The sequence below is a fragment of the Prionailurus bengalensis genome, chromosome B1 (genome assembly GCF_016509475.1).
Source record: "Prionailurus bengalensis isolate Pbe53 chromosome B1, Fcat_Pben_1.1_paternal_pri, whole genome shotgun sequence".
In the NCBI taxonomy this organism is placed as follows: Eukaryota; Metazoa; Chordata; class Mammalia; order Carnivora; family Felidae; genus Prionailurus; species Prionailurus bengalensis.
Genome location: NC_057344.1, coordinates 81,643,687 through 81,668,493, shown reverse-complemented (window position 1 = coordinate 81,668,493; position 24,807 = coordinate 81,643,687). Strand labels below are relative to the sequence as shown.

General features: G+C 45.1%; 1 protein-coding gene across 10 annotated transcripts in view; it reads right to left on the bottom strand.

The window, feature by feature from the left end:
• Positions 1–1,236: 1,236 nt before the first annotated feature.
• Positions 1,237–24,807, bottom strand: part of ZNF827 (zinc finger protein 827) — a 174,872-nt gene continuing 151,301 nt past the window's right edge. Inside the window, exons 9-16 of one of the 10 annotated variants that reach the window (XR_006295333.1) lie at positions 21,331–21,468; positions 19,697–19,868; positions 18,230–18,396; positions 9,310–9,501; positions 8,784–8,961; positions 7,051–7,117; positions 6,736–6,768; positions 5,155–5,236 (exon numbers count right to left, since the gene is read on the bottom strand). Coding sequence is in view for 7 of the 10 variants with exons in the window: in XM_043567971.1 (XP_043423906.1) it covers positions 4,417–5,236; positions 8,784–8,961; positions 9,310–9,501; positions 18,230–18,396; positions 19,697–19,868; positions 21,331–21,468 (1,667 nt within the window). In the remaining 3 variants the exon portion in view is untranslated. Of the gene's footprint in view, positions 5,237–6,735; positions 6,769–7,050; positions 7,118–8,770; positions 8,962–9,309; positions 9,502–18,229; positions 18,397–19,696; positions 19,869–21,330; positions 21,469–24,807 lie in introns of all 10 variants that reach the window. The other 9 variants (XM_043567986.1, XM_043567979.1, XM_043568007.1 and 6 more) reach the window with 9 other exon arrangements.

The following is a 24,807-nucleotide window of genomic DNA, read 5'->3' as shown; positions in this document are numbered from 1 at the left end:
AGCTGCCCACGTGCACATGCAGCATTCTACGTAAGCGAAGATGTTAGAGGCTGTGGTTTGTTCCGTCACAGATGGCTCCGATCCCAATCATTCCTCAGTCACTGGAAGCCCACTAGTGGAAGACAATTATGAAACTGATGATTATTTTCTTTGTATTTCTGGCTTTTCTCAACCACAGGGAAAATGTGAGGTAGGTGTGGGATCTAAGAAAAAAAATATGTGTACAAAATGAGAAGCCACCCCGGCCTATAGTGCTAGCAAAAGGCAAAGAAGTCTGACTTATTTTAATATTTTCAGTAAATATCAGCTGCCTGCAAACACAACTGATATTGAATAAACTGAGAGAACTTGATTCAATTCCCTAAAAATAGCTTTTGGACGAAAAACTGAAGGCGAAAATAGTGTCTGATTAGTAACTGGTCATTTTCAAAGTGGCTTCTCCTACATTATCTCATTTTTATGAAAAGTAAATTTGACCTTTTTAAATGCTAGAGTGAAGCAGTTCATAATTTCTTACAAGGAGCAAAGGACATTACATTTGTAAGCATGCAAGCCGTGAACTGGATAGAACATTTTCTTTTGCTGCTTATATTTTTTATCAACCATCGATTCATAGGGAAGATCTCTAATGAACAGAACTTTAAAATGGATTTCAAAAAATTATTGTTTCAACTTAGTGTGCGTTTCATCTTTTTTTTTTGTCTCAGTTTCTTTCTCTGGTACCTTCCTTTGAATGGTGAACTATTACTTGCATTTGGATAGATTATTATTTAGCTTGCAAAATAGACTATTTCCCCCCTCATTAAAATCTCATACTTGCCAAACTTCGTTAGGAGAAATGGAATTATTCATCTGCTTCCCCCCTGCCCTTTGGCTATGGGGTCAGTAAAATGATGTTAAGCACGAGAGGGTAAGGCTGGTGAACACTTTTAAATGTCACTACGTAATTTCAGGAAGGAGCCGGCCTGCAACTGTACTGAATGATGGATATGCTTTCAGCCTTAATGTCTATTAATGACTTACAAAATGACAGTTTGCATTATCACCATCGCTGTTCAAAACTTGCATTTTGCTATAGCTGTAACTAGAAGGGGACATTTCCTGAACTTATTTAAAATATGCTGAAAAGTTAAAATGGGAACAAAACAAGACAAATAAAACCCTGCGACTAATAAGTAGTCAAGGATGGCAACCAAGGAGAGAAAAAAAAAAAAAAAAAAGAAAAGAAACAAAGAGTATAGCCAACCTTTTTTTTTTGTTTAATTAGAGTATATTATACTTCCAAACTGGATACACTAGAAATTGGCAATGCAACATAAGATGCAAAGAAATATACCAGTTACTGTCAAAATGACCCTGTACAGCCTTGTAATGCAAAAAGCTTTATACAATACAAATTTTCAGTAATGTACACAAACCTTGACAGTATGATCATCTGAACATAATATGAAGAATTAAAAAAAGGATAGAAGAAAGTGCTGAGAATGCTAACTGCCGTACTATATGGAAAAATAAGCTAGCTTTCATTGAAGAATGCATAGTGAAAACAGAATTGAAGTTAGTTGGCAGGTGAATTTCTCAAAGACGTTAGTGTTTTACACGGAAAGGATATCTATGGAATAATCCTTCCCTGAGTATCAAACTGCAAACCAAATTCGAGGGTATATATTATCTCGGTGGAGTCTGAAAAATGCTGTAGATTTTTCTTTATTAATAACAATAATAATAATATAAAAAGTCAAACAAACTCCAAACACACCTTTTCTCACTCAGAAAACTTTTATAATTTACCAGAAAGATTGATGACTCTTTCCAAAGTGCTAAAAAAGTTGCCCAATTACATTAAGCATAACTAAGTCATTCAAATACAAGTTCAGTGGCAAGCAGTGAAATGCATGGCATTTGAGCAGTAAACATCTCCTTCCAACATCCCTCTCAATCTTGAAAGTATCAGCCTAGGACCTCATATTGCACAAGTGGCATGCTGTAAAACCTGTAGTCCTAAATGTAGGGGCCACCCTTTCAGGTTTTTAACCTGCTGGTGCTTATGTGTGATTCACCTTTTCTGCCAGCCTCAATAGGATCACCGTGGCCCTCTATTCTGTCATCACTGAACTTGTAATTTTGAAAGCACATTATTAGCCAAGTGGCACATTCTCCATTATATGGGGATAAAGACAAGACTTAAAAAAAAAAAAAAAAAACCAACCCACCCATAAGCCCAGTATTCTTGGAGTGTATTGTCCATAACTGTCTATAGTGTCTTTTACCGAGACATTGACATGGCGAGGTTGAACGACGTTTCTAACATAGCCAAGAACAAATGTCTCTGCTGGAGAATGACCGAGGGTTCGGGAGCTTCCTGCCCTAGCTGGCTCAGCCTCCCTGCCCCTGGGGACATCTCCTTAGTGTAAACAGGTTTTCCAGGGCTGGATGACTGGCGAAGAGAAGTGTATCACACCTGCTCGGTCTGGGGGAAGGAGGATGGTATGGGGGTGGGGGAGTCCATGGTGTGGACAGATGGTACAGTCTTCTGGCTTCCTGTAGAACTGTACCAAGTTCGAGGGGGCTTTCAGTGAAGCAAACTGACTAGAGGAAGAAAATTAGGGATGCTTTTATTTTCCCCTGGTGAAACAGATGAAAAGAAAAACCCCAACTCTAGGATAACACGTGATGGAAAACAGCAACGCAGTAAGAAGGCATTCCTCTTGTACACCAGTTCGTCAATAGATAAATAATATATAAACTTTTATATTCCAATCTTTCCATTATTATACAAAGCACGTTTCTTCCTGCTCTTTCAGCCTGTTTCATACTGGAAATTCTGTTGTCTTAAAAATACAAGCAATTAACATATTCTGCCAAAGATTCTTTTTTTTCTTGTTAAATCACCCTTTACTTTTTTAGGATTAGCAAAGGGCTCTGCGACCAATCCACATCTGCTTCTTGCTGCAGTAAAGTGCTGCACATAAGTTGCCATTTTAATGACCACAAGATAAAAGCTTTAAATAAGGATAAAGTTAGCCTCCTAGCAGGTTACATCTACCAGGCGTTAACAAAATGGAATACAGAATTATTAATAACATGGAGAATACCACTATAGCCAGACGATCTGCAAACACAAGGGAAACTTCTCAGGGGCATAAATTGAACCGTAGGACTAAACAGCACCTTTTTGTTGGGTCGTTATATGTCAAAGAGGTTGTGACAAAATTTTCAAACATACAGTCTACTCATTCCATATAAAAGGTACATTTGCTTCCTTTTACTTTTTTTTTTTTTTTTTGCAGATGAGAAACAAAAAGTAGTGCAAGACCAAAGCACTGTGCAAAAAACTGCCTTTTTTTTTTTTTTTTTTTTTTTTTTTTTAGTCTGAGCATGGATACCCAGAATTTATCCAAACCCCTTTAATCTCCTTGGCTGGATTTATCAACCATAAAATTTTTCACTCATACAGTTTTTTTTTCCTGCAAATGAATGGTAACCACTGAATTAATACATCATATATATATATATATATAATCATATATATATATAATCTGCCCTTTAACAAATGATGCAGTGTGTGCACCATACACATTGTATATGTATGAACACACACACAAAACACACAAGTTTTGTGATGTTGGCTGCAGTTCTGCGAGATATTTCTTCCAGAGTGGTCTCTTGGTTCTCACATCTTCATAACCAAGAAGATCTGAGCACAAGGTCTCTGGCACCCTGTCGGAAATCTCAAGCAGCACTGCGGGTGTCTACCAGTCCTTCATCGACTAAGCACCAGGCCCTACCACTCTGTAGCCATAAAATAGAGAGGGAAAGGTGATGAAGGAGCTCGGGGAGAGACTGTCATGGATGAACAACCCAGGAGGGAAAAGAATGTTCATCGCTGTGAAAGAAGCCAGTACAAAGAGATGTGCAATACAAATGTCATGGCACACGACACACGGCTTTCTCTTTCAGAATCCGCAACACCCACACGCCCCATTCACCCAACAGAAAACAAAATGCACCGGTACATAAGCTTGCAAGTGCTGATTGCTATTAAGGACACTCTCTTTAGGGTCTAACAAGACAAAATTCCTTTCAGATAAAAGTACGGAGAAGGGGCTGAGAGTGGGAGTGGGTGGCTGGGGAGGCATGCCTCTGAAGGTAGAAGTATGCAGTAGGTCACCTCTCTGAAGATTGGATAAAGCAGCTTTCAGGTCAATGCAATAGGTATACACACAGAGCCAATTCTCTATTCCTTACTAAAGATATACAGTACACGTGGTTCAGACCCAGGGCGGGTCTGTAGGTTTTGCAGCAACATACACCTGCTGGGGTTGTGTTTAAGTTTTGTGGGTTTTTTGTTTTGTTTTGTGTTGTTTTCTGTTTTTGTCTCTGTCTCTTTGTTTTTGGTACAGAACACGGCTGTCCTCAGACAGTCTCTGCTCTTTCTCTTAGTCCGAGATAGGCGAGGAAGGAGTGTTTGGGTGAGGGGATGCTGGGAGGCGCAGTCTGAGGTCGGGGAGGGTGGAATGTGAGATCCAAGTGGTTCTTGGGGTATAACATTGTCAAGGGAATGAGATGGGCAAAATCCGAGTTCCGGTACTTGTCAAAGCGCAAAGGGGAGCCGTTGAAGGCCAAAGCCTTGAGTGCCAGGTTGGGCTCTGAGCTGCTGCCGTGGGCAGCCGACAGGGCCACGGTCTGCAGAGCCTGGGAGGCGGACATGACCGACAGGGGAGACAAGAGATTCCGGGAGCTCCCGACGACGAGGAGCGGGGCCCCGGGGCCGGCTGGTTCCTTGGGGGCCGGACACAGGCCCTTCTTGTCCTCCTCGGGGCAGTCCCCACTCTGGTGCTTCTTGACGTGGCGGCTGAAGACGAAGGGGTGTGTGGTCTTGAACAGGCACTCTTCGCAGCTGAAGGTCTGGCGTGGGGCGTGTTTCAGCTTCTTGTGCAGGTTGAGATTGTCCTTGCGCTTGCAGCTGTAGCTGCACTGGTCACAGTGGAAGGGCCGCTCCCCGGTGTGGACGCGCACGTGCTCGATGAGCTTGTTGGCGGTCTTGGACAGGTAGCCGCACTGGTCGCACTTGTAGTGGTTGCCGAGGCGATGCTCCCGGGTGTGCGTCTCCAGCTCCAGCTGGTTGGCCTTCACCGTCTGGCAGATCCGGCACTTGTACTCCATCTTGTAGTGGGTCTTGAGGTGGCACTCCATGGCAGCGGGGCGGTTGGTGGAATAAATGCAGAATGGGCACCTGCCGGGGGGTGGGGGGGGTGGGGTGGGGGAAGCAACGAAAGGGGAAGGTTCAACCGGACAGGTTCTGCTGCGGCCCCGCCTTTACCCTCCTCGCCAGCTTCCCCTCACGCCCCCCCCCCCCAAACTCTGAGGCCTGGCCTGCCCCTGCCCCTGCCCAGCCCAGCCCTGCCGCCTCTCCGGGGTTAAGACGACCCGCTTGGCTCTCTCTGCCGACAGAGCCGTCCCCACTAAGGAGCCGCTCTGGCAAGGTACGCTCGGCCTACTGTGGGTCTCCTGGCTGGACCGGTGAGCACCAGCCCGCAGGAAGGGGAGCAGAAGTGCGAGGAATAAATAAGCGGTTGCTCCCCTCCGTCCTCCCCGCCCGACCCCTCGGAGCCCTCCCCGCCTCCCACCAGACATAGCAGAGGTCTAAACCTCATGACCTCCCCTCGAGATGGGAGCAACACAAAGAATCGACTTTTCATGCACCACACCAAGCACACGCAGAAAGGCTAAGAGTTTTGAAGAACAGCTTATAGGGGGAGAGCTACCTCCGGCAAACAGAAAGTCATAGGGGTCAGAATCGTGCTTATTGAAAGGGTTGTTAGGATGAGAAGGCCTGCGTGTGTCTGTCTGTGTGAGTGTGTGTGTCTATACATAGGTCTGAGCTCCTAAATCCTGTCTCCTGCAGTCCTGGTTCTCCATCGGGGAAGGCAGATGCGGACCAGGATGGGGCGTGGGAGAGGGAGGCCCACCCACCAGCCCGTCACTAATGAGGGATAAGGAGGGAGGGAGGCGACTGCTCTCTGGACTTTGAAGACATTATTAGAAGATTGTTACATCATGGAGATAATAGCAATCCAACTGGATCATGAATTCTCAGTGGGCAGGACCATATCTTACATTTCTTCTGCGTTCTCTGCAGTGCCCGGTAAAGTACTCAGCACACGGTAGGCACTGATTCATTACTGGACTGGTCTCTACAACATAATTCTGGCAGATTCTGGTCCCAGCTCCGTCACCTCATTGGGCTATATCTGGATGTGCCCTGGGACCAAGCCTGGGCCTCTCCGTGGCTCGGTTCCTCCATCCTAGGCAGTGAGGCTATGCCACCCCCAAGCCTCCTGGCTGTCCAGAGGGGCTAGGAGGAGCAGTGAGGGCATGTTTACAAATTCTGCTGAGCTGCTCTTTTGGAAGCCGCAAGGCTCAAGTTGGTGGCTGACAGGATAGCTGTAGCGTGTTTGCTCTCTTTGCACAAAGAATGCAAATGCAAAAGTGGCTGCCTCAGCCCTTGCCTGGCACCTGCCGGGCAGGGCCCAGGAGTGGTCTGTCCTCTGAGGGTTTGGAGAGGTGTTCAGCAGAGCCCAACACAACCAAGTGCACCGTGCACTGCTCCTCAGCGCCAAGCTCGCCGTTAGCCTTTGAACCTCAGCTCACAGAAGAGTGCACACGAGAGAAATATAAAGCCCATTCCCAGGTCAGGTGCACACACAACCCCTACGCCAAGCTGGGCCTTACCTAGAGGAGTCTGAAACTCACCACTGTCCTGAGCTACGGCAAAAGAAAAATAATAGTATAATCTTATTTGATCTGCATTATGAACAGGATATAGAGTACAAGCAGTTCCATCACAGAAAAGCAACTTAGACATCGGCAGTCTGTTTCATTTTAAGGACATTTCTGTGACCCACAGCTCAATCTTTCTTTCGCTGCTCAGGCAAAGTGCTAAGGGTTTTCTGTGCTCCCGTTATTTATCGTAAAGACACTCTCTCAGGCAAATTAATTCTCTGATATGGCAAAGGGAAAACAAAACAAAACAAAACAAAGACTCACTGTATAGCCAGAAGGCATTATCAATTTTTTCAAAGTATTCTTCTACTTGGTCATCCTAGAACATAAACTATTACACAGGGGACCGTTAGCACCACACCGGAAGTGTCTGTACTGGCAAAAGCATCAGCATTCACTGTGCATTCTCCCCAATGGGTCGGAGGCTCGGGACTCTGTAGGTCCCCAAGGAAAGGCTAACTGACAAAGCCACAACTGGCAGGGGCCGCAGAGTTAATGGGTGTGACGGGGCTACTGGGAAGGGCAATTGAGTGCTAGTCCAACCACGGAAGTACATGGCTTTTTTTCTTTTCTTTAAATAAGAGTAAACAAGTATTTAGAAAGGGACAGTGGGAACAAGCCAAATCAAATTCCCAAATAAGCGCTTGCTGGGCATTTCCCATTTATTGGCTGTCTCGGATTATAATCTCCCCTCCCCCATCCCTGCAAACATCCCCTCCCCCTCCCACTTAAGTGTCCCAAGAGTGAAACAAAACGGAATTGGACAGTAGGTGCTGCTCCCTGACTCCTCTGTTTCGTAAAGTTTTTGAGGAGGGTGCCTCTGACCAGGCAGGAGCTTGGAGGAGTCAACCCTGCATTGCTCCCGACATTCGACCCCCAGGTTGGCCCCCAGGGTCCTTTTGGGTCTCTCCATCCCTCACCCATTCAGGAGAGTCATGCCGCCTCTCTGGCAATTTGTGAGTTTCAAAGATAAAAATGGTTAAAACAAGAGGTTCTTTTTTTTTTTCTTGCGTCAAGTAAAATATAAGTTTTCATTCTTTTAATTACACGGTTATTTCAGCTAAACGTGAATAATTGTGCCTAGAAACTTGTGTGTCTTCCTGTACTCAACGACGTATGCTTCCTTCTCTACTAGGTCATGAGTGCCTTGTGAACAGGGGCTGATTTCGGAATCACTGGGAAGATTAAATTCTGGTAGTGCTAGGATATAAATTTCCTGAGGGTGGAAATTACGTTTTATTCCTTGTTTGCCCTTCAGCACCTATTATCAAGCCAGACACACCGTGTGTTTCATAATAACTGATGGGTCTCACTTCAGACCAGAGGGCTTCTTGCAAATATTGGTTAATGATGATGCTTGTGGTCTAGGTCTTTGGGGACCTGTGAATAATGTGTGACTGGAAACATCAGGTCTCATGAAGGCTAGCCAGGGAGATCCCAATCCCAGTTCCTGGGAAGGCATAAGGCACGTCTGCAGGAAGACCCGAGGCACATGATCTCTGCATGAAAAACACTGCCTCCTGCCTGTTCGAAAAGGCAAGGATCCAATAGCTGGGGGTGTTGTGCAGATGGGGTGGTCGTAATGCTTGTTTAAAAGATGTATATGGCGAATCATCTAAAAAATAGAAATGGTGAAGTGCTGTGACAGCGTAATGACTTACACCTGGGGACACGAACCCCCAAGTCCATAAAATCAAGTCTGAACAAAACTCAAGCAGTGTAGGATGAGTCTCCCCCTGCATGCTGGGCTCCTCCGCCAGGTCCTCTTGCTTGCCAGGAATCCTAGGATATTGGTGAAATGGATTCTCCTGCTGTGTCTGCTGGACCCCTGGGCAACAAGTCTAGTTCACATCCAGCGAAAGGTAGCTGACTAACTGGCCCCATGCCAAGCTCTCCCTCTCGACGACCCCCCAAACCTTCGGGGAGGGGCTGGGGTAAGGATGGGGAAGGGTATTAAATAACAACACAGTAAAAGGTTCTGTACTTGCTTTCCTTACTTGAGCCCACCGGTGGGGACAGTGTGGCATTTCTTATGCTCCAGCAGCTGTTCAGGTGTCTTCATGAACTTGTGGCACACGTCACACTCAAACATCCGGGTGATAAGGTGTATCTGCAGGTGGCGCTCAAACATGTTCTTCGTCTTGCAGACAAAGTTGCAAAAAACGCATTCGAACCCTGAAAGGAGGGGAGCTGGGTGTGCGGGTGCACGTGGCAGAGGGACAGGAGTGGGACAGACATCCCACTGTTTCTCCTCCTCCCCTTTCAGGCACCGCGCCCAGCATCTTGGTGGTAAAAGGAGTTGAACATACAGCTCCAGAATCAATGCCACACTGCCCATCTACCCACCCTGTATTTGGATGCCACTAAAGCCAAAAGAAATACAAATTTTAGGCGACAGCATTACACTGTTCACAGGTCGAACATCTATTTTCCAACATCGCTCCCCTCAAGGGCTGATTTGTAAGGCTGGGTCATCCTCCCAGAGTGGGGAGGACTGAGCAGGCCCACAACGTCCTCCCTTACCTTTCTCTGGCTTTTCCTCACTATTCAGTGAGGGCTGGCTCCCAGGCACAACAGAGATGACCAGCACGTTGTTGCCACTCTTGTTTTTCTGGGAGCTGTCTGAATCATCTTTGCTGTTGGCTGAATCACTCAGAGCTGAGAGGGAGGATGAAGAGGGGCTATTTGATTCACTGGGGGTCTTCCTGTCTTCTCCTGAAAACACAAACAAAACCCCCAAAGCCAGGTCTGTTATTTAGGAGATGGTAACCCTGAAATAACAGCAATTAGGGGTGGGGGAGTTGGGCTTCATGGCTGCATCATCATTCAGGGAACACAAAGTGAGGCTTCTGGAGCTCTCCTAGTGCACCGGCTGGGATCTCAGGTCTCCGTCATCGATGGTGATGACACTTGTGGTACTTGGGAACTCTCTCATGCTTTGAATGCATGATTTCATTGTATCTTCTCAAAAATCCAATGAGGCACAATGGCTACCATCCCCATTTTACAGATGAAGGAAGGGAGGCACAGTCAGGGCAACTTGGCCTAAGTTACATGCTAGGAAGTGGCAAAGCACAGATTTCAGTTGGCTCTACTCCAGGATCCATGCTCTTTGTCAGTGCACTGGACTCTCCCTCAAGACCAGGAGGGAACCGGTCAGTGGGCCATTAAAACCCAGTGTCAAGAGACTAATGCTTCCATTCAAGATGAAGTGTTAGGGACTGGATTTACCATCGCGACTGAAACAACTAGAACAAAACCAGACAAAACATATCAAACAAGAGTTTTTGTTTTTGTTTTCCAACAATCGTTTTTACAGCGTTGAACATCAGGCACTGAAGAGTGATCCCTGAGAGACAGGAAAGAAAAGAGGCGGCCCACTTTCTGCCTTAAGAGACTTTAGTCTCCAGGCTGCAGTGCCCATCAGTTTCACTGAATTGAGGAAACAGCACGGAGGGTCTGGGGAGATCAGTATGGCTAGACTTCACAGAGCAGGGTCTAGAGAGGGGAGGTTTCCCAGAGGGGAGAGAGCAGCACAGAGGAAGGACTCAAAGACCTACAGAGGGTCCCCCATGAGTATTCAGTGGAGTAGGGACCAAAGCACCTGTGTGAGAAAACTACCCAAGGCTGGAGAGAAAAAAAGGCTTAGAAAACAGTGAGTGCTGTTTCCACTAGCTAAATCTGAGAAACTCATAATTCCCAGGACACTCGGTGGGAAACTGAGGAAGATCTCTTAGTAATGGGTAGTAATCAGCCCTAGGTTGACCACTGCTCCAGACCCGCCTGACAAGTCACAAAAGCCAGACACAAAGGAATCATAGTTTCCAAGTAATTAACTGCACCCTAAAACAAAGGTCAAGAATGTTTATAGGAATATAAAATAACCAGTACCCAACAAGGCAAATCACAATATCTGACATCCAAATAAAGATTAGCAGGCATGCCAAGAAACAAGAAAACGCAACCTAAAATGGGGTAATCAATCAGTCAAAGCTGACCTAGAACTGACACAGTTGTTAAAATGCGCAGACAAGGACATAAGAACAGTTATTATAACTGCATTCCAAATATTAAAAAAGTTAAATAGAGATGTGAAAGATATAAAAAAAGATCCAAATCAAATTTCTAGAGAGAAATTTACAAAAATTACCATGTCTGAGATGAGAAATACACTGGATGGGGTTACCAGCAATTTAGACATGGCAGAAGAAAAGATTAGTGGACCCTGAAGATAATAGCAATAGAAATTATCTGCAATGAAACAGAGAGAGAAAAGAATCATAAAAATGAAAAGAACATCAGTGAATTGTGGGATGCCTTCAGATAGCTTCATATAAGTTTAATTGGAGTCCCTGACTGGGTGGGAAGGGCAGAAATATTTGAAAAGGCCAAAACTTTTCCAAACTTGAGAAAAACCTTAAATCCACAGATCCAAGAGGCAAAATGAACCCTATGCATAAGAAAGCTGAAGAAATTGGGGAACTGGGGTGGTTCAGTCGGTTAAGTGTCCAACTCTTGACTCTTGATTTCAGCTCAGGTCATGATCCCAGCGTTTTGGGTTTGTCTCATGTTGGGCTCCACACTGGGTGTGGGGCCTGCTTGGGATTCCCTCTCTCCCATTCTCTCTGCCCCTCTTCCACTCACGTGTGCACCTCTCTCTCTCTCTCAAAAAAAAAAAAAAAAAAAGATGAAATCTCTATCAAGGGCTATCATAATCCCATTGCTCAACTAGTGATAAAGAAAAAACCCTACCGGCAGCCTGAGGAAGAAGGATACATTATGTGCAGAGGAAGAAAAATAAGGATGACAGCAGATTTTTCACTGGAAACAATGCAAGTGAGAAGTAGTGGGGCACCATCTTTAAAGTGCTGAAAGGAACACCTGTCAATCTGAGATCTTGTACTCTGTGAAAAATATTTCAAAAATGAAACTTTCCTCCCCACCCCAAAAGCAGAAAGAATTCATCACCAGCAGACTAGAATTACAGAAAATGTTAAAAGAAATTCTTCAGGCAGAAGGAAAATGACACCACATGTAAAAACGGATCTACACAAAAGAATGAAGAGCATGCATTTACCCACGAGGGTAAATTGGTACTGAGGCAGCAAGACAATTGGTAATTTTAATGGTCTCAGTTTACCATTTTGTGTCATTTTAGATTATGAAATTGGGGTAAAAAAATTTTTATTAAAATTTTGTTAACGTTTATTCATTTTTGAGAGACAGAGACAGAGGGTGAGCAGGGGAGGGGCAGAGAGAGAGGGAGACACAGAGTCCGAAGCAGGCTCCAGGCTCTGAGCAGTCAGCACAGAGCCTGACACGAGGCTGGAACCCACGTGAGTTTTTCTTATTTAAAACTCTTTGAGAGATCATAAAAGTAATTTTGTTAAAAATAATATAATAGAGAGTTTATAACATATATATAAGTAAATGTATGACAGCAAAAGCATAAAGGCTAGGAGAGGGGACAGAGAACTACGTTATTGTAAGACTCTTACACTACCCATGAAATGGTTTATGACTTAAACGTGTACTGTAATAAATTAACAATGTACATTATAAACCCCAAAATAATTGGGGGGCTCTACACTGTTCACGGTTTAGGAGATTTGATATTGTTAAGCTGTCAGTTCTCCCAAACATAATCAAAACAACCCCATCATTTTAGGTTAAGGTAGGTGATATAGGGAGACTGTGCTTCAGTAATCTAGTGATTGTAAACTCTAGAAACGAACTTTCTTTGTTAGAAGATTAAAAAATGAGTCATATATCGTATATAGGCACAAGAAGTCCAGAAGCAAACAAAGCTGTAATGGTGGTTACAGCTAGTGTGTGACATTATTAGTGTTATGTTTATTTTATTTTATTTGGTTTTCAAAATTGTCTAGAATGCCGTAAATTACTTTTCCAATTAAAAACAGGTTTTAAAAGGAGGAAGGAAAAAATATTTACCCTCCTACAGTGTTTCCAAGTCTTGTTCCTGGCAGAACTGAACTTGGTTCCTGGACAGACATGATGTGACCTCATTCATGGACCCCCAAGGAGGGATGGAATATGCCTTGAAAGTATAGACCTCCTTTGGTACAAGGAAGGTATGTGAAAGCCAGCCCCGTCATTGGCGGTCTCTAATATGTGACCTAGGTTTAGTCACATTTTGTAGACAAACAATATTTTCAGTGGGGGCCCTAAGTCTATTGCTTCACCAAATCCATCCTCTAAGATGGGTCTCACTCACAGAATATTGCAAGTGATCATTTTAAATTAGTTTTTAGAACGAAAACATATGATTTTAATTACCATCTTTAACAACAGCTTTAAGTACCTTCAGGCTTAAGGCAGTGGGCAGAGCTGCCTAAATTAATCACTGTGTAAATACACAGGTGTCATGACAGCAACTCTGCGATTCGGCATGGGGAAACAGCCCAGCCCGCTCAACTTGTAATCCCTACCCCACACCACTTCCTCTGCTCTCAGTTCTCCTCTCCCTTTGCTGTCTGTAGGGAGTGAGCTGGGGTGCCCTTGTCAACTCAGTCCACAGCTTGCTGTCATCCAAGGGGTCATTCACTTTCAGCAGCACCAAGATTCTTTTTTTTTTTTTAAGTTTATTTATTTTGAGAGAGAGAGAGCACAGAGAGAGGAAGAGAGAAGGAATCCTAAGCAGGCTCTGTGCTGTTAGTGCAGAGCCCGATGTGGGGCTAAGTCTCATGAATCATGAGATTATGACCTGAGCTGAAATCAAGAGTTGGATGCTTAACCAACTGAGCCACTTGGGTGTCCCAGCACAAGGATTCTTGGTGAATGATTCTCTGCACAGGCAATGCAACCTCATACGTGAGGACAGCCAGCTGAAGTGAACTTTAAAAAAACCTCGATATTTTAGGGGCGCCTGGGTGGCTCAGTTGGTTAATCGTCTGACTTCAGCTTAGGTCATGATTTCACGGTTTGTGGGTTCTAGCCCCGTGGTGGGCTCTGTGCCAACAGCTCAGAGCCTGGAGCCTGCTTTGGATTCTGTGTTTCCCTCTCTCTCTGTCCCTCCCCTGCTCACCCTCTGTCTCTGTCTCTCAAAAATGAATACACGTTAAAAAATTTTTAAATAAATTTTTTTAAAGACCTCAATTTCATAATCTAAAATGACACAAAATGATAAACTGCGACCATAAAAAATGGTCAATTGCCTTGCCACCTCAATATAAACACCATTTTTGACATACTTCTGTTTTTTTTTAGAAGTAAGCATATCTATTTTAAAATCGTTGCTGTTAATTGCATAGTAGTTAAGAATAAAGACTTTAGATCCAGAACACCTGAGTTTGAGTGCCACCTGTTCCAATTAATAAGCTGAATGACTTAAGACAAGGTATTTAACTTAGTGCCTCAATGATCTCATCTTAAAAATGGGGATCATATCGGCAGCCTCATATGTGTGTTGTGAGGGTTAAATGGGTTTTTATATATAAAGCACTAAGAACAATGCCTAGCTCATTGCAAGCATTACAGAAAAATGTATTATTATTATTACAAAATATATCATATAATATTTATAAGTAATACTAACAACAATAATTAACACTTTGTATTTTCCCATACTGTTTTATACACCTGGCACATAGTTGGCTCTGAAAAAATTTATGAAAATAATTATGAGTTAATGGTTTTAACTGACAGTATTATATATCCTTGGAGTAGACTTATCCTACATTACTTAAGTATTTCCTTAAAATTAAATTTTAAGTGAAAATTAATATTCCACTGGTTGATTTTTTTCTCCTAGGGACAGACTCCCAGAAGAAAGATGACTGACTTGCAGGCATTTTCAAACCTCTTGGTCTACACTACCTAAGTAGTTTTGAAAAGTTCTCCCACCCTGTAGGGTCATGGCCATCAGTATCAGCAGCATCTGGCGATCGTGGGTGACGCTGTAAAACACGCTCCTCACGTGATACATGAAACATAAGCCACTCTTGAGTTTTAACTGGTGGCTAGTGACGTTCCTTAGATGGAGTGGTTAGCCTTTATTTCTTTTATTATGTATGGACTGTTTATGCCCTTTGTAAATTCTGCACTTAGAGACCTAAAGTGTTTCTTACCAGTTTATATCAATTGTCTGTATAGTAAATATATAGCCTCTGTCATTTCAGGCTGGTTTTTGGGTTTTGTTTCCCATCTTTTCCTTTTCTTTGGCAAATAGAAGAAGATATTTTTATCCATCAAATCTCTTGATTCTTTTCCTTTGCCATTTTTTGTATCACTTAAGCTTTCACAAATCCTTCTCACTCTGGAAGTTTGATAAACATTCTATTTCCTTCAAGCTTTTCTAGGGCTGATTTGTTAAGGGGATTGTGTAAGTCTTCTGGTATTTATTTTGGTGTCGGTGTGAGGGTAAAGTATTGATGGTGGTATTTTCCAAAGAGCTATTCAGATTCCTCAGTGCTGTTACTGCAACATTTAAAAACTGCAGCAAAATTTGCATTGATGAAATCAGAAGCAACCAGAGGGAATATTTTTCCCTTGCAGAGATCACTTCACTTCTGTAACAAGAAAGCACTGAGGATTTCTTAATGTACTGAAATAAAAGGTGTCCATTTCTATGTCAGGTAAATCAAATCAGAGGGCAAGGCCCACAAAATGAGAGTCTTATGCCTGCTGGACATCTCCTGCACATTCAAAAGGTCAAGGAATGGACGGCCCAGAGAAGTTGAATGAGTTCCTACATTTGCAGCGTTATTTATGGTAACATCGGGTGTAGAACCAGAATCTAGAATTCAAAATGTGTTTTCCTCCATCCCAAGTACCTTCTTCCACATGGATTATATGCATAAGTCAGTAGACTCTCAGGGTTCGGTAAGGGGCACGTCTGAATAATTTTCTTGCTTAGAACACACAAATGTGTGTAGACGTGCTCGGGCACACATATTCATTCACCGGATGAATGTTTACTCCTCACTTGCACTGTGCAGGCACTGGTCTAGGTGCTTGGGAGACAACAGCAACTTAGATAAGCTTCCTATTCTCAGGAATATATAGTATAATATGTATTACATAGTATATATACTGCTCTATATCATAACTTTGTAATTACACAGTTTATTAATTTGCAGATTTAGATGGACATATTTTGGGTCAAATTCAAACACTTCAAAACAGCAACTAGATGCAAGAAACCCACACTGTGGGGGCGCCTGGGTGGCGCAGTCGGTTAAGCGTCCGACTTCAGCCAGGTCACGATCTCGCAGTCCGTGAGTTCGAGCCCCGCGTCAGGCTCTGGGCTGATGGCTCAGAGCCTGGAGCCTGTTTCCGATTCTGTGTCTCCCTCTCTCTCTGCCCCTCCCCCGTTCATGCTCTGTCTCTCTCTGTCCCAAAAATAAATAAACGTTGAAAAAAAAATTAAAAAAAAAAAAAAAAAAGAAACCCTCACTGTGGAACCATTAGCTTATAAAAAGGGCCAGCAAATTATAGTCCTTTGGCCAAATCTAGCCTCCCGCTTTTGTAAATAAAGTTTTATTGGGGCACTGCCAGGCCTGCTCAATTGTGTATTGTCTCGGCTACTTTCAGATTCCAATGGTAGAGCTGAATGTAGCGACAGAAACCGTATGGCCCGAAAGCCTAAAATATTCACTATTTGGCCCTTAAAAACAAACAAACAAACAAAAAAAACTGTCTCCCTGGCTAAAAAAAACAAAAAAACAAAAAAACCCCAAAACTATAAAATAGGTTATAACCTTATTCCCTAATAGCAGCAGTGTTACAGGCTTCTACTGTATTAAAAAAGCAACTTCTTTAATGCATTTCTTTCTGGCTCTCTGTGCCAACAAACAAGAATATTCTTTGCAGGTAGACAAGGAGCCCTACCACCTCAGAGGGAACAAGATCTCTGTGTTCCCTGTGGCAATGAGTGTGTTTGCATTGGTTACTTGTCAATGTGAAGTTTCCACCAATGACAATTAAGTGACTCTAAATCCAACGGCTTTCCAGCCATTTTGGTTTCTATGGTTTCTACGGCTTCCTTGAGGTGGGGTGGTGGCAGAGGGGCTGTGGCCTGGGGAGGGAGGAGGAAGGTTCTCGACTGGGTTTAGGCATCCTTGGGGTGCAGAGGGTTAGAAGAATGGGAGAGTAACAGAAACGGCGGGGGGGGGGGAATATCTGAAAAGCCAGCGGAAATGGAAGAGAGTTTGGCCTTTCCCTCCACTGGCACTCCCGAGATGCTGAATTTAATTTGTCTTTGACATGGGCTTCCCAGCTCACCTGCTGCCCATGGTGCTAATGTGGTTATAGCGAGACAACCAACGGTAGAAATGGCACCTTCTCACCCGGCATAATGGCTCTCTGCAGACCTCCAAGTCATAGCTTCTCAACTTATGATAAAAGCACGCTTTTATTGCTGTTGGCACCCTGGAACCAAAGCGGCCGGTAAAGCAAAGAGAGATCTGTCTCGGCTGAGCACATCGTCAGCACAACTGTCAGGAACTTCCCCTTCTCAAATCCTTCAAGGGCCAACGATGTGAGGGGCTGACCCAACACCCAGTGTTGCCAGTTGGCAACATCAGCTCGTAATCTGTAAGCACCACACAACGCAGGGTGGGGGAGGCTCTTCCTCATTCTCATTTAATGACTCCACGCTGGTGTCATTGGTAACCATCACTTGTGAGAGGATAATTGCATGGTGGATTCAAAATGTTAACATCGTTAAGAATGGCAAGAGCCTTAAATGGAAGGAGAACACTGGCAAAGTCTTGGCCACACACAGCCTGGAGAGCGATCAGGCTGTTTGGGGAGAATCCGGTTTTCCGCCCCGCCCCCCTCCCCCAGCAGACCTGATATGTGTCAGGGCCGGAGTTTCACGGGACAGGAGCAGAGCCTGTTAAAGTACGTGCACACAGTGTCCTGGCACAGAGAACCACAAAGGTTCAAACCTCTGCCAAGGGTTGCTCGGACCTGTCAGAACAGCAGTGAGAATGGACTAGAACGGAAACTGTTCGGGCCCAAGCTTCTGGAGGCACATCCTAATTGCTGACTTTGGACAGAATGCCTCACCTCTGTGAAGCCTCCGTTTCCCCACCCCTATAGCACGGGAACAGTAGCATCGGCCTCAGAGGCCTACGAGGCTTAAATGAGATCCAGCACGTGAAGACACAAGGCGAAGGGCATCACGAGAGCCCGATGGCTGCTACCTAGGATGACGACACCCCGGGTGAGGACAAGCCGATGGCTCAGCACCTCACAACTGCATCTGAACGTGTGGGTCTTTCAGATCAGCGAGGCCCAAGCTGTGCCAGGCAATGGCAGGATGGCCACGGGGCGCTGTGGCTCCGAGACCCTGGGAAAGTCCTCCCTTCTGAGGAAGGGAATGTCAGTGTCGCGGGGTGATGAGGACGCTTCTGCCAGGTGGGCATGCATGCTGGCAGGTTGGGGGATGGAGGAGAGAAGGACCGACAGTGATGGTCACCTGTGTGCTTGGTGCCAATGTGAGCCTTTATCTCTGCTTCCTCCATGGTGACAAAGTCACAGGCGGTGCAGCAGATGGAAAACATCCATTGCTCCTTGTCCACGTGGAGTGACATGTGGCTGACAAACTGGACATTGAGCTCGGTCTCAAATCCACACACGTGACAGCTGTATGAGGGGACGAAAGAAAAGAAGGGGAGAGAGAAGAGTGATACTTTGTGGCACACTCAGAAAACTGGACTTTGACACATGCTTTTCTTCCCACCAAAAGGTTTTTTGCATTAGAAAATTATTCTACTTGGGGCGCCTGGGTGGCTCGGTCGGTTAAGCGTCCGTCTTTGGCTCAGGTCACGATCTCACGGTTCAGGGGTTTGAGCCCCACGTGGGGCTCTGTGCTGACAGCTCGGAGCCTGGAGCCTGCTTCGGATTCTGTGTCTCCCTCCCTCTCTCTGCCCTTCCCCTGCTCACGCTCTGTCTCTCTCTATCTCTCAAAAATAAACATTACCAAAAAAAAAATTAAAAAAAAAAAAGAAAATTCTTCTGCTTTCTGGGATGCCTCTGAAGCGGTCACCGTGCCAAATGGATTAAGTGTCAGCATAATGTAACAATCCCATACATGCTATAATGATGCTGAATAATCATACAGTTAATTAAAAATTACAGGTTCCAGATGCCGCACATCACCTTACTGATTCCTGTGGGCAAAGAGATGTGGTGCAGACTTGCCAAGATATTAGCGGTGTGGATACACTGATCAATTCAGAGCACCCCGCATGCCCAGCGAGCCTCTCTCTGGCTCTGGAAACCTTCCGTGTAGGAAGGAAGGCACATGCAGGTCATCAGATCACACTGCCAGCAGGAGCAATTCCTGTCTGTGACAACTGCTGATAGAAGTCACCGTCCATGGAGATATTTTGTGCAAAAGCAAGTGTCTACCAATCTGTATGGTCTACCTCTTGGGCACAATTCTGAGACTTGGGATTTCACTGCAACCAAACCAAATATTGATTCATGGTCAAATATGAAAGGGAAACATGAAACTCCAGACACTGAAGACAATACAACCAGGGGCAAATATGCAATGCTTTCAAGGCTATTTCCTCAGAGTTCTCAGATTTATTTTCCCTGGTCTTTTTCTCCTTAGGACGGTTCTCAGGAAGTACCAAGGTGCTCAGTTACAAAGGTTGGGAGCTTTCCAGCTGCACAAATCGAGAAGCTAATAATCCCCGGAGCCCTGTCACTCCCTGGAGCTCCACCCCAGAGAGCTACCTCCAAGACCATTTCCCTTTCAATTACTTCTACCAGGGCCATCCAAGCCAAGAGAGGAGTCAGCGTGGCTGGTGGGTCCAGTGTAAACAAAGCAAGTATTAAAATGAAGGTCAGCACTATGACTAAGCACTATGACTCCCCGGGTGGGGAGTGTTCTAGAAAGTTGGGGAAGGCTGGGCCAGTTCCACTCACAGCTCACCTGTAATAATAAGGGTGCTTCTTCCCATCACTGCCTTCAGAGGTGACGGCGCTGACAATGTCCTCAGTGTCCGTACTCACCAGCTTCACCGAATGGACGGTCAGGTGCTGGTTCAGGTTCGCACGGCACTTAGCAGCATAGGGGCACAAGTGGCATTTGTATTTTCTTTCCTCTGGGGAGAAGGAACAGGAAAAAAACCCAAACTGCTCTCAAAAATGAAAACCCAACACCTGCAGGAGACCACTTAGAGCTGTCATGGCAAGGAAGGTTCAGATCTCATTTCAAATGGGGACAAAGGGAACACCTTGGGATTATAAATATCTAAAAGTCTTCATCCGGGAGGTCACTGCTGTATCAGTACTTAGATAGAAGAAAGTCCCAGGGCAGCCGGACCATCTGCTTTTTCCTAGACATCCACAGGTCCCTGTTCCTGATAAGGGGAGCCCCGCAGGGGCTAAATGAATGTGTGTGTGTGTGTGTGTGTGTGTGCGTGCACACCTGCCATGCATCAGCCGAGGGTGGGTGCTTAGCTAGGGAAAGGGGAGTGGAGCACAGCATTCCTGGGTCTGGTGTAAGAGAAGCCCCATCATGTTCCCTAAGCTCCAGGCCTGGGTCAGCCAAGAAATAAAAACTCATGACATTAAAGGGGGAGAAAAATGACTCATGTGAAGTAATATGATGGGAGATGTTCATTTTACATAAATAGAACTAAAAGCTGCAATTAATTTCTTAATGAAAACCCTCTCCTAAAACTGACGATGTTTCAGGACTCTTTCCAGAGGGGCATTCTGAATTCATTCGATTAATCAAGCAAATTATAGTAGAAGCAGCAGGCTGGCTTTCACCGTGCAGATAAAGGGAATGGACGACAGTGGAAAAAAGCAAAGAGCAAACTCCTTTTCCATCCTTACTTCTTACTTTGTCTCACTGGGCTTGCCCTTAAAAAATACCTGTCTTACCACTTCACAGCAGAGAATAAGGAAAAAAGTTCTTCCCCAACCAAATGCAAGCCGTCATCATTGTTACTGTAGATGGTCCCCACATCTGTCCTGCCGGTGGCCTGGGGCTTGGCGGGGCCAGGGGAGGAACCCGGCCATACAGATAAAATACAGCCCTTCCTTTTGGGGGCGAAGGAACTTATTCTTGCCAAATTGATTAAGTTACTATTTATTCCTCCTTTATCCTTTCTTAATTTGGTTGCCGTCCCTTTTGCAATGCGCAGAACCAACCACATTTCTCTACTATTATATGAAGATAAAGATAGCAACTGTTTCTCCACAAGCTGCTCTGTCCCTCTGCTGCTCCCATTTCCCACAAAAAGATGGAACCAGTAACGTGGGTGCAGCCCCCATCGCCTGCACCCTCCAGGTGAGAGCAATGCATTTCTCAGAATTCAGGAACCTTACCTGGATACACTTATACGTGTATCTTTTCTCATCAAGCCTACTTTCAATACAAATAAAAACCCTTTCCGGGGCCTCTTTGAACATGCCAGCTAAAATGGTTTGAAGGGCCAGGATAAAAACATTTCCACCACTTCCAGTGAGAATTGTCTTAGACAAAGTCAGCTTCTTGACAGTAGAGAGGCTGGTGATCCAGAGTGCAGACGGCCTAGGAGCGAGGCCTTGACTCACCTGTGTGCAGCGAGAGATGTCGGGACAATGTCTGCTGTCGGCCAAACACTTTCCCACACACATCACAGGGAAAAAGCTGGTCATTGAATTTCCAGGATGGCAATCCGTTTCCTGCCTCTAGTACTATCTTTTCTGTTTCTGGGCCAAAAGAGCAAAGCATCATGAGGGATAGACAAGGCATCGTGAACAAGCTGCATTTTAGTCAATATCCAGCAGGACGTTAGCAGGGGATTCCTTCTGAACAACGTGGCTGATAACTGCAGAGAAGTCCCAGTTAACCTCTGGCCTTCATGCTCACTTCTTGTTTCTAAGAAGCTATTCCTGAAAGTTGTGGTAGCAAATGATGCCACTTCTAGTCAACTCTCTGGTGTTTTCCCTCCCTATCATTAAAGGTCAGCCAACCAGACCCTCCAGTGGGTTGACAGCATGGTTTAGCGCTATGCCCAGTATACAGCTGGTACTCAATATTTGCTGAGTGACTAGTTGAGTTGCATGTTAGAACTCCAGACATGTACGCTCTTGCCACAAGACGGTAAGTAAACAATCTCCGATTCTTACTGAATTGGTAGGAATCTGACGGTAAGTAAAGAATCTCAGATTCTGATGTGAAAACGAATGGTTGGATCCCTTGAAAGGACATACACGTTCACTGTTCTTTATGAAGAAAAGTTTTGCCCTGTGTTCTGGGTTGTGTAAAGTCCTTCATGAGGAACTTCATGTTTCACAGGCTCAGTGATGACAACTGCACACTATTTGCTGTGGTCTGGTGTTTGTGTCACGTCCTCCCCCCATTCATATGTTGGGATCCTAGAGCCCAAGGTGATGGTATTGGGAGGTATCACCCCCAGGAGCTGACTGGGTCATGAGGGTGGAGCCTCAGGAATGGGATTAGTGCTCTTATAAAAGAGACCCCAGAGAACTCTCTTGCCTGTTTCGCCTTGTGAAGACACAGCGAGAAGTGGGCAGTCCGGGCCCTTACTCGACCATGCTGGCCCTTGACTTCACACGTCTGGACTGCGGAAGCGTGAACAGTACATTTCTGTCGTTATTATAAGCTAGCCTGCCTGAGGGATTTTGTTACAGCAGCCCAAATGGACTCAGACACTACTCCACATAAAATTCTCTAAGGCAGTAATGTACCACTAGCGTTTCCCCAAAGGTCTCATCCTATTAGGAAAAATGGTGAGATCGCTGGTTATCTGCACATACTTCACAGTCATGACTGAGATGTGTGGACACTAATACATCCTCTGGTCCTCTTAAAAAAAAAAAAAAAGGTTTCACTTTTCCATCATCATCCATAGGAGTACGTCTGATTTTTTCATCCACGTTTCTTCTCCCTGAACTGTAACGGTTTGTACAAGCATTATTTCTACAGTAATAAAAGGAGCCAGGTGACAGAATACTAAAGAGCGAAGGGGACGAGTCAACGAGAATGCTTTTCTTAGGCCTCACTCTGAAGAACAAGACAATTTACGTAGTTGGTGTCTTGTCTACTACCTCAGTAAATTATCATGAACCTTTTTAAAGCATTGCTTTTTAAAGTACTACTTTATAGAACTGGATACCAAGTGGTGAGAATTAAATGGCGGAGAGAATTTTTTTGTAAGATCCGTGCAGATGAAAATGCTCAGACCACCGGACAGAGAGACATCAGAAGAAAGGACTTTATTTCACGCAATTTGGTTTAAACTGCTTCCCGAGTATGGGCTTCCACCTGTATTTGGGTGAGTCAGCAGGATGGGTTTTTGTTTGAGTGCAGATCTGTCAGTGGAATCTAAGGAAAAGAAGAAACAAACACGTGTGTGTCCGGGGGAGGGGGAGGGGATGAGGTGGAATCACAGTCACGTTTGCTCTGAGGCACCTGCCAGCAATCCCAACACTGATAAGGCACATTTATTGATTTACCTGTGTTTGCTAAAACACAGCTTTTGGGGCCTCAGGGAGAACAGCTAGTCTTATTAAAGCAGGGAGGTGCGACTAAAACCCTCTGGGGGGAGGGGGTGGAATTGTGGGGGGGAGGGAAGGTGAAAAGGGAGGTGCTGGCCACTGAGCTGTTGAGGACACAAGAACCACTCTCAGATGACTGTCCTTGAGCCCAAGCAGTGGGCATTTCAGCCACACGGCGATGAGAGGGTATTTCAGTAGCTCCTTTTAAGTATGTAATCAAAATGGTGCTTCGAAGGAGGGCAACAGTAATAATTATAAGAAGAGGTCAAGAGGGTACAGGGTCTTCGAATACCTTCACAACAAGAATGAATTAATTGGGTCACATACCAAACAAGGAGATGCAATTAAAACTAAAGAAGTCTCTTAATGAGTCTTTTAAGTATTAGTCACACACTCGAGAAGCTGAGCATCATATGAAGTCCAATTTCCTCCACTGGCCTTAGAAAACTATTAAAACTATGAATACTTGCTTCAGCCAAGCAGGAAAAAAAACCCACAGTCGCGGTGAAGCAGCCAGAGCCATCAGAAGCCGTCCATCTCTGGTACCCTAGGCCTTGAATAGGGATCACCTGCTTTCCCTGCTCGCTTGCTGTCTGCATTTAGTTTATTTTTATTTTTTTTTCCAACGTTTATTTATTTTTGGGACAGAGAGAGAGCATGAACGGCGGAAGGGCAGAGAGAGAGGGAGACACAGAATCGGAAACAGGCTCCAGGCTCTGAGCCATCAGCCCAGAGCCCGATGCAGGGCTCGAACTCACAGACCGCGAGATCGTGACCTGGCTGAAGTCGGACGCTTAACTGACTGCGCCACCCAGGCGCCCCTGCATTTAGTTTATTTTAAGATGTTAGTTGAAAGACAACTTCCCCACAGTGTTGTTGTTGTTTTTTAATATTTATTTTATTTTTGAGAGAGAGAGGGAGACAGAGCACGAGTGGAAGAGGGGCAGAGAGACAGGGAGACACAGAATCCGAAGCGGGCTCCAGGCTCCAAGCTGTCAGCACAGAGCCCGATGCGGGGTCTGAACTCAAGAACTGCGCGATCACAACTTGAGCCGAAGTCGGACGCATAACGGACCGAGTCACCCAGGCGCCCCACTGCTGTCTGCATTTACAGCGGCCACCCATTTTCATTTCACAGGCAGGAACAAGGCAACCACAGGCCCTTTGCAACTGGCCGTGAACACAACTTGCAAATCACAGCTGGGTGAGGCTGGGGAGTGGAGGGCAGTGCGAAGGGGAGCATTGTTTTGACACAAGAAGCACTAAGGTAATGGGCCTGCTCCTCTCCTCACAGAACTGCCATGGAGCCGAAAGGGAGCTCAGCAGATCCTGCGTTCTTCCACGTGTCCTGTGCATGGCGCCATTCAAATGCCACCCGAGAAACTGCAGAATCTTTTTTGATTCCTCCCTCCTTCCCTCTCTTTCAGCGCATCCAGTCGGTCACCAAAAACTGTCCATCTACTACTAGACTGAGATCTGAATGTGATGGGCACCTAGCAAGTGCCATGAAAATGTCCATGGCCTGCC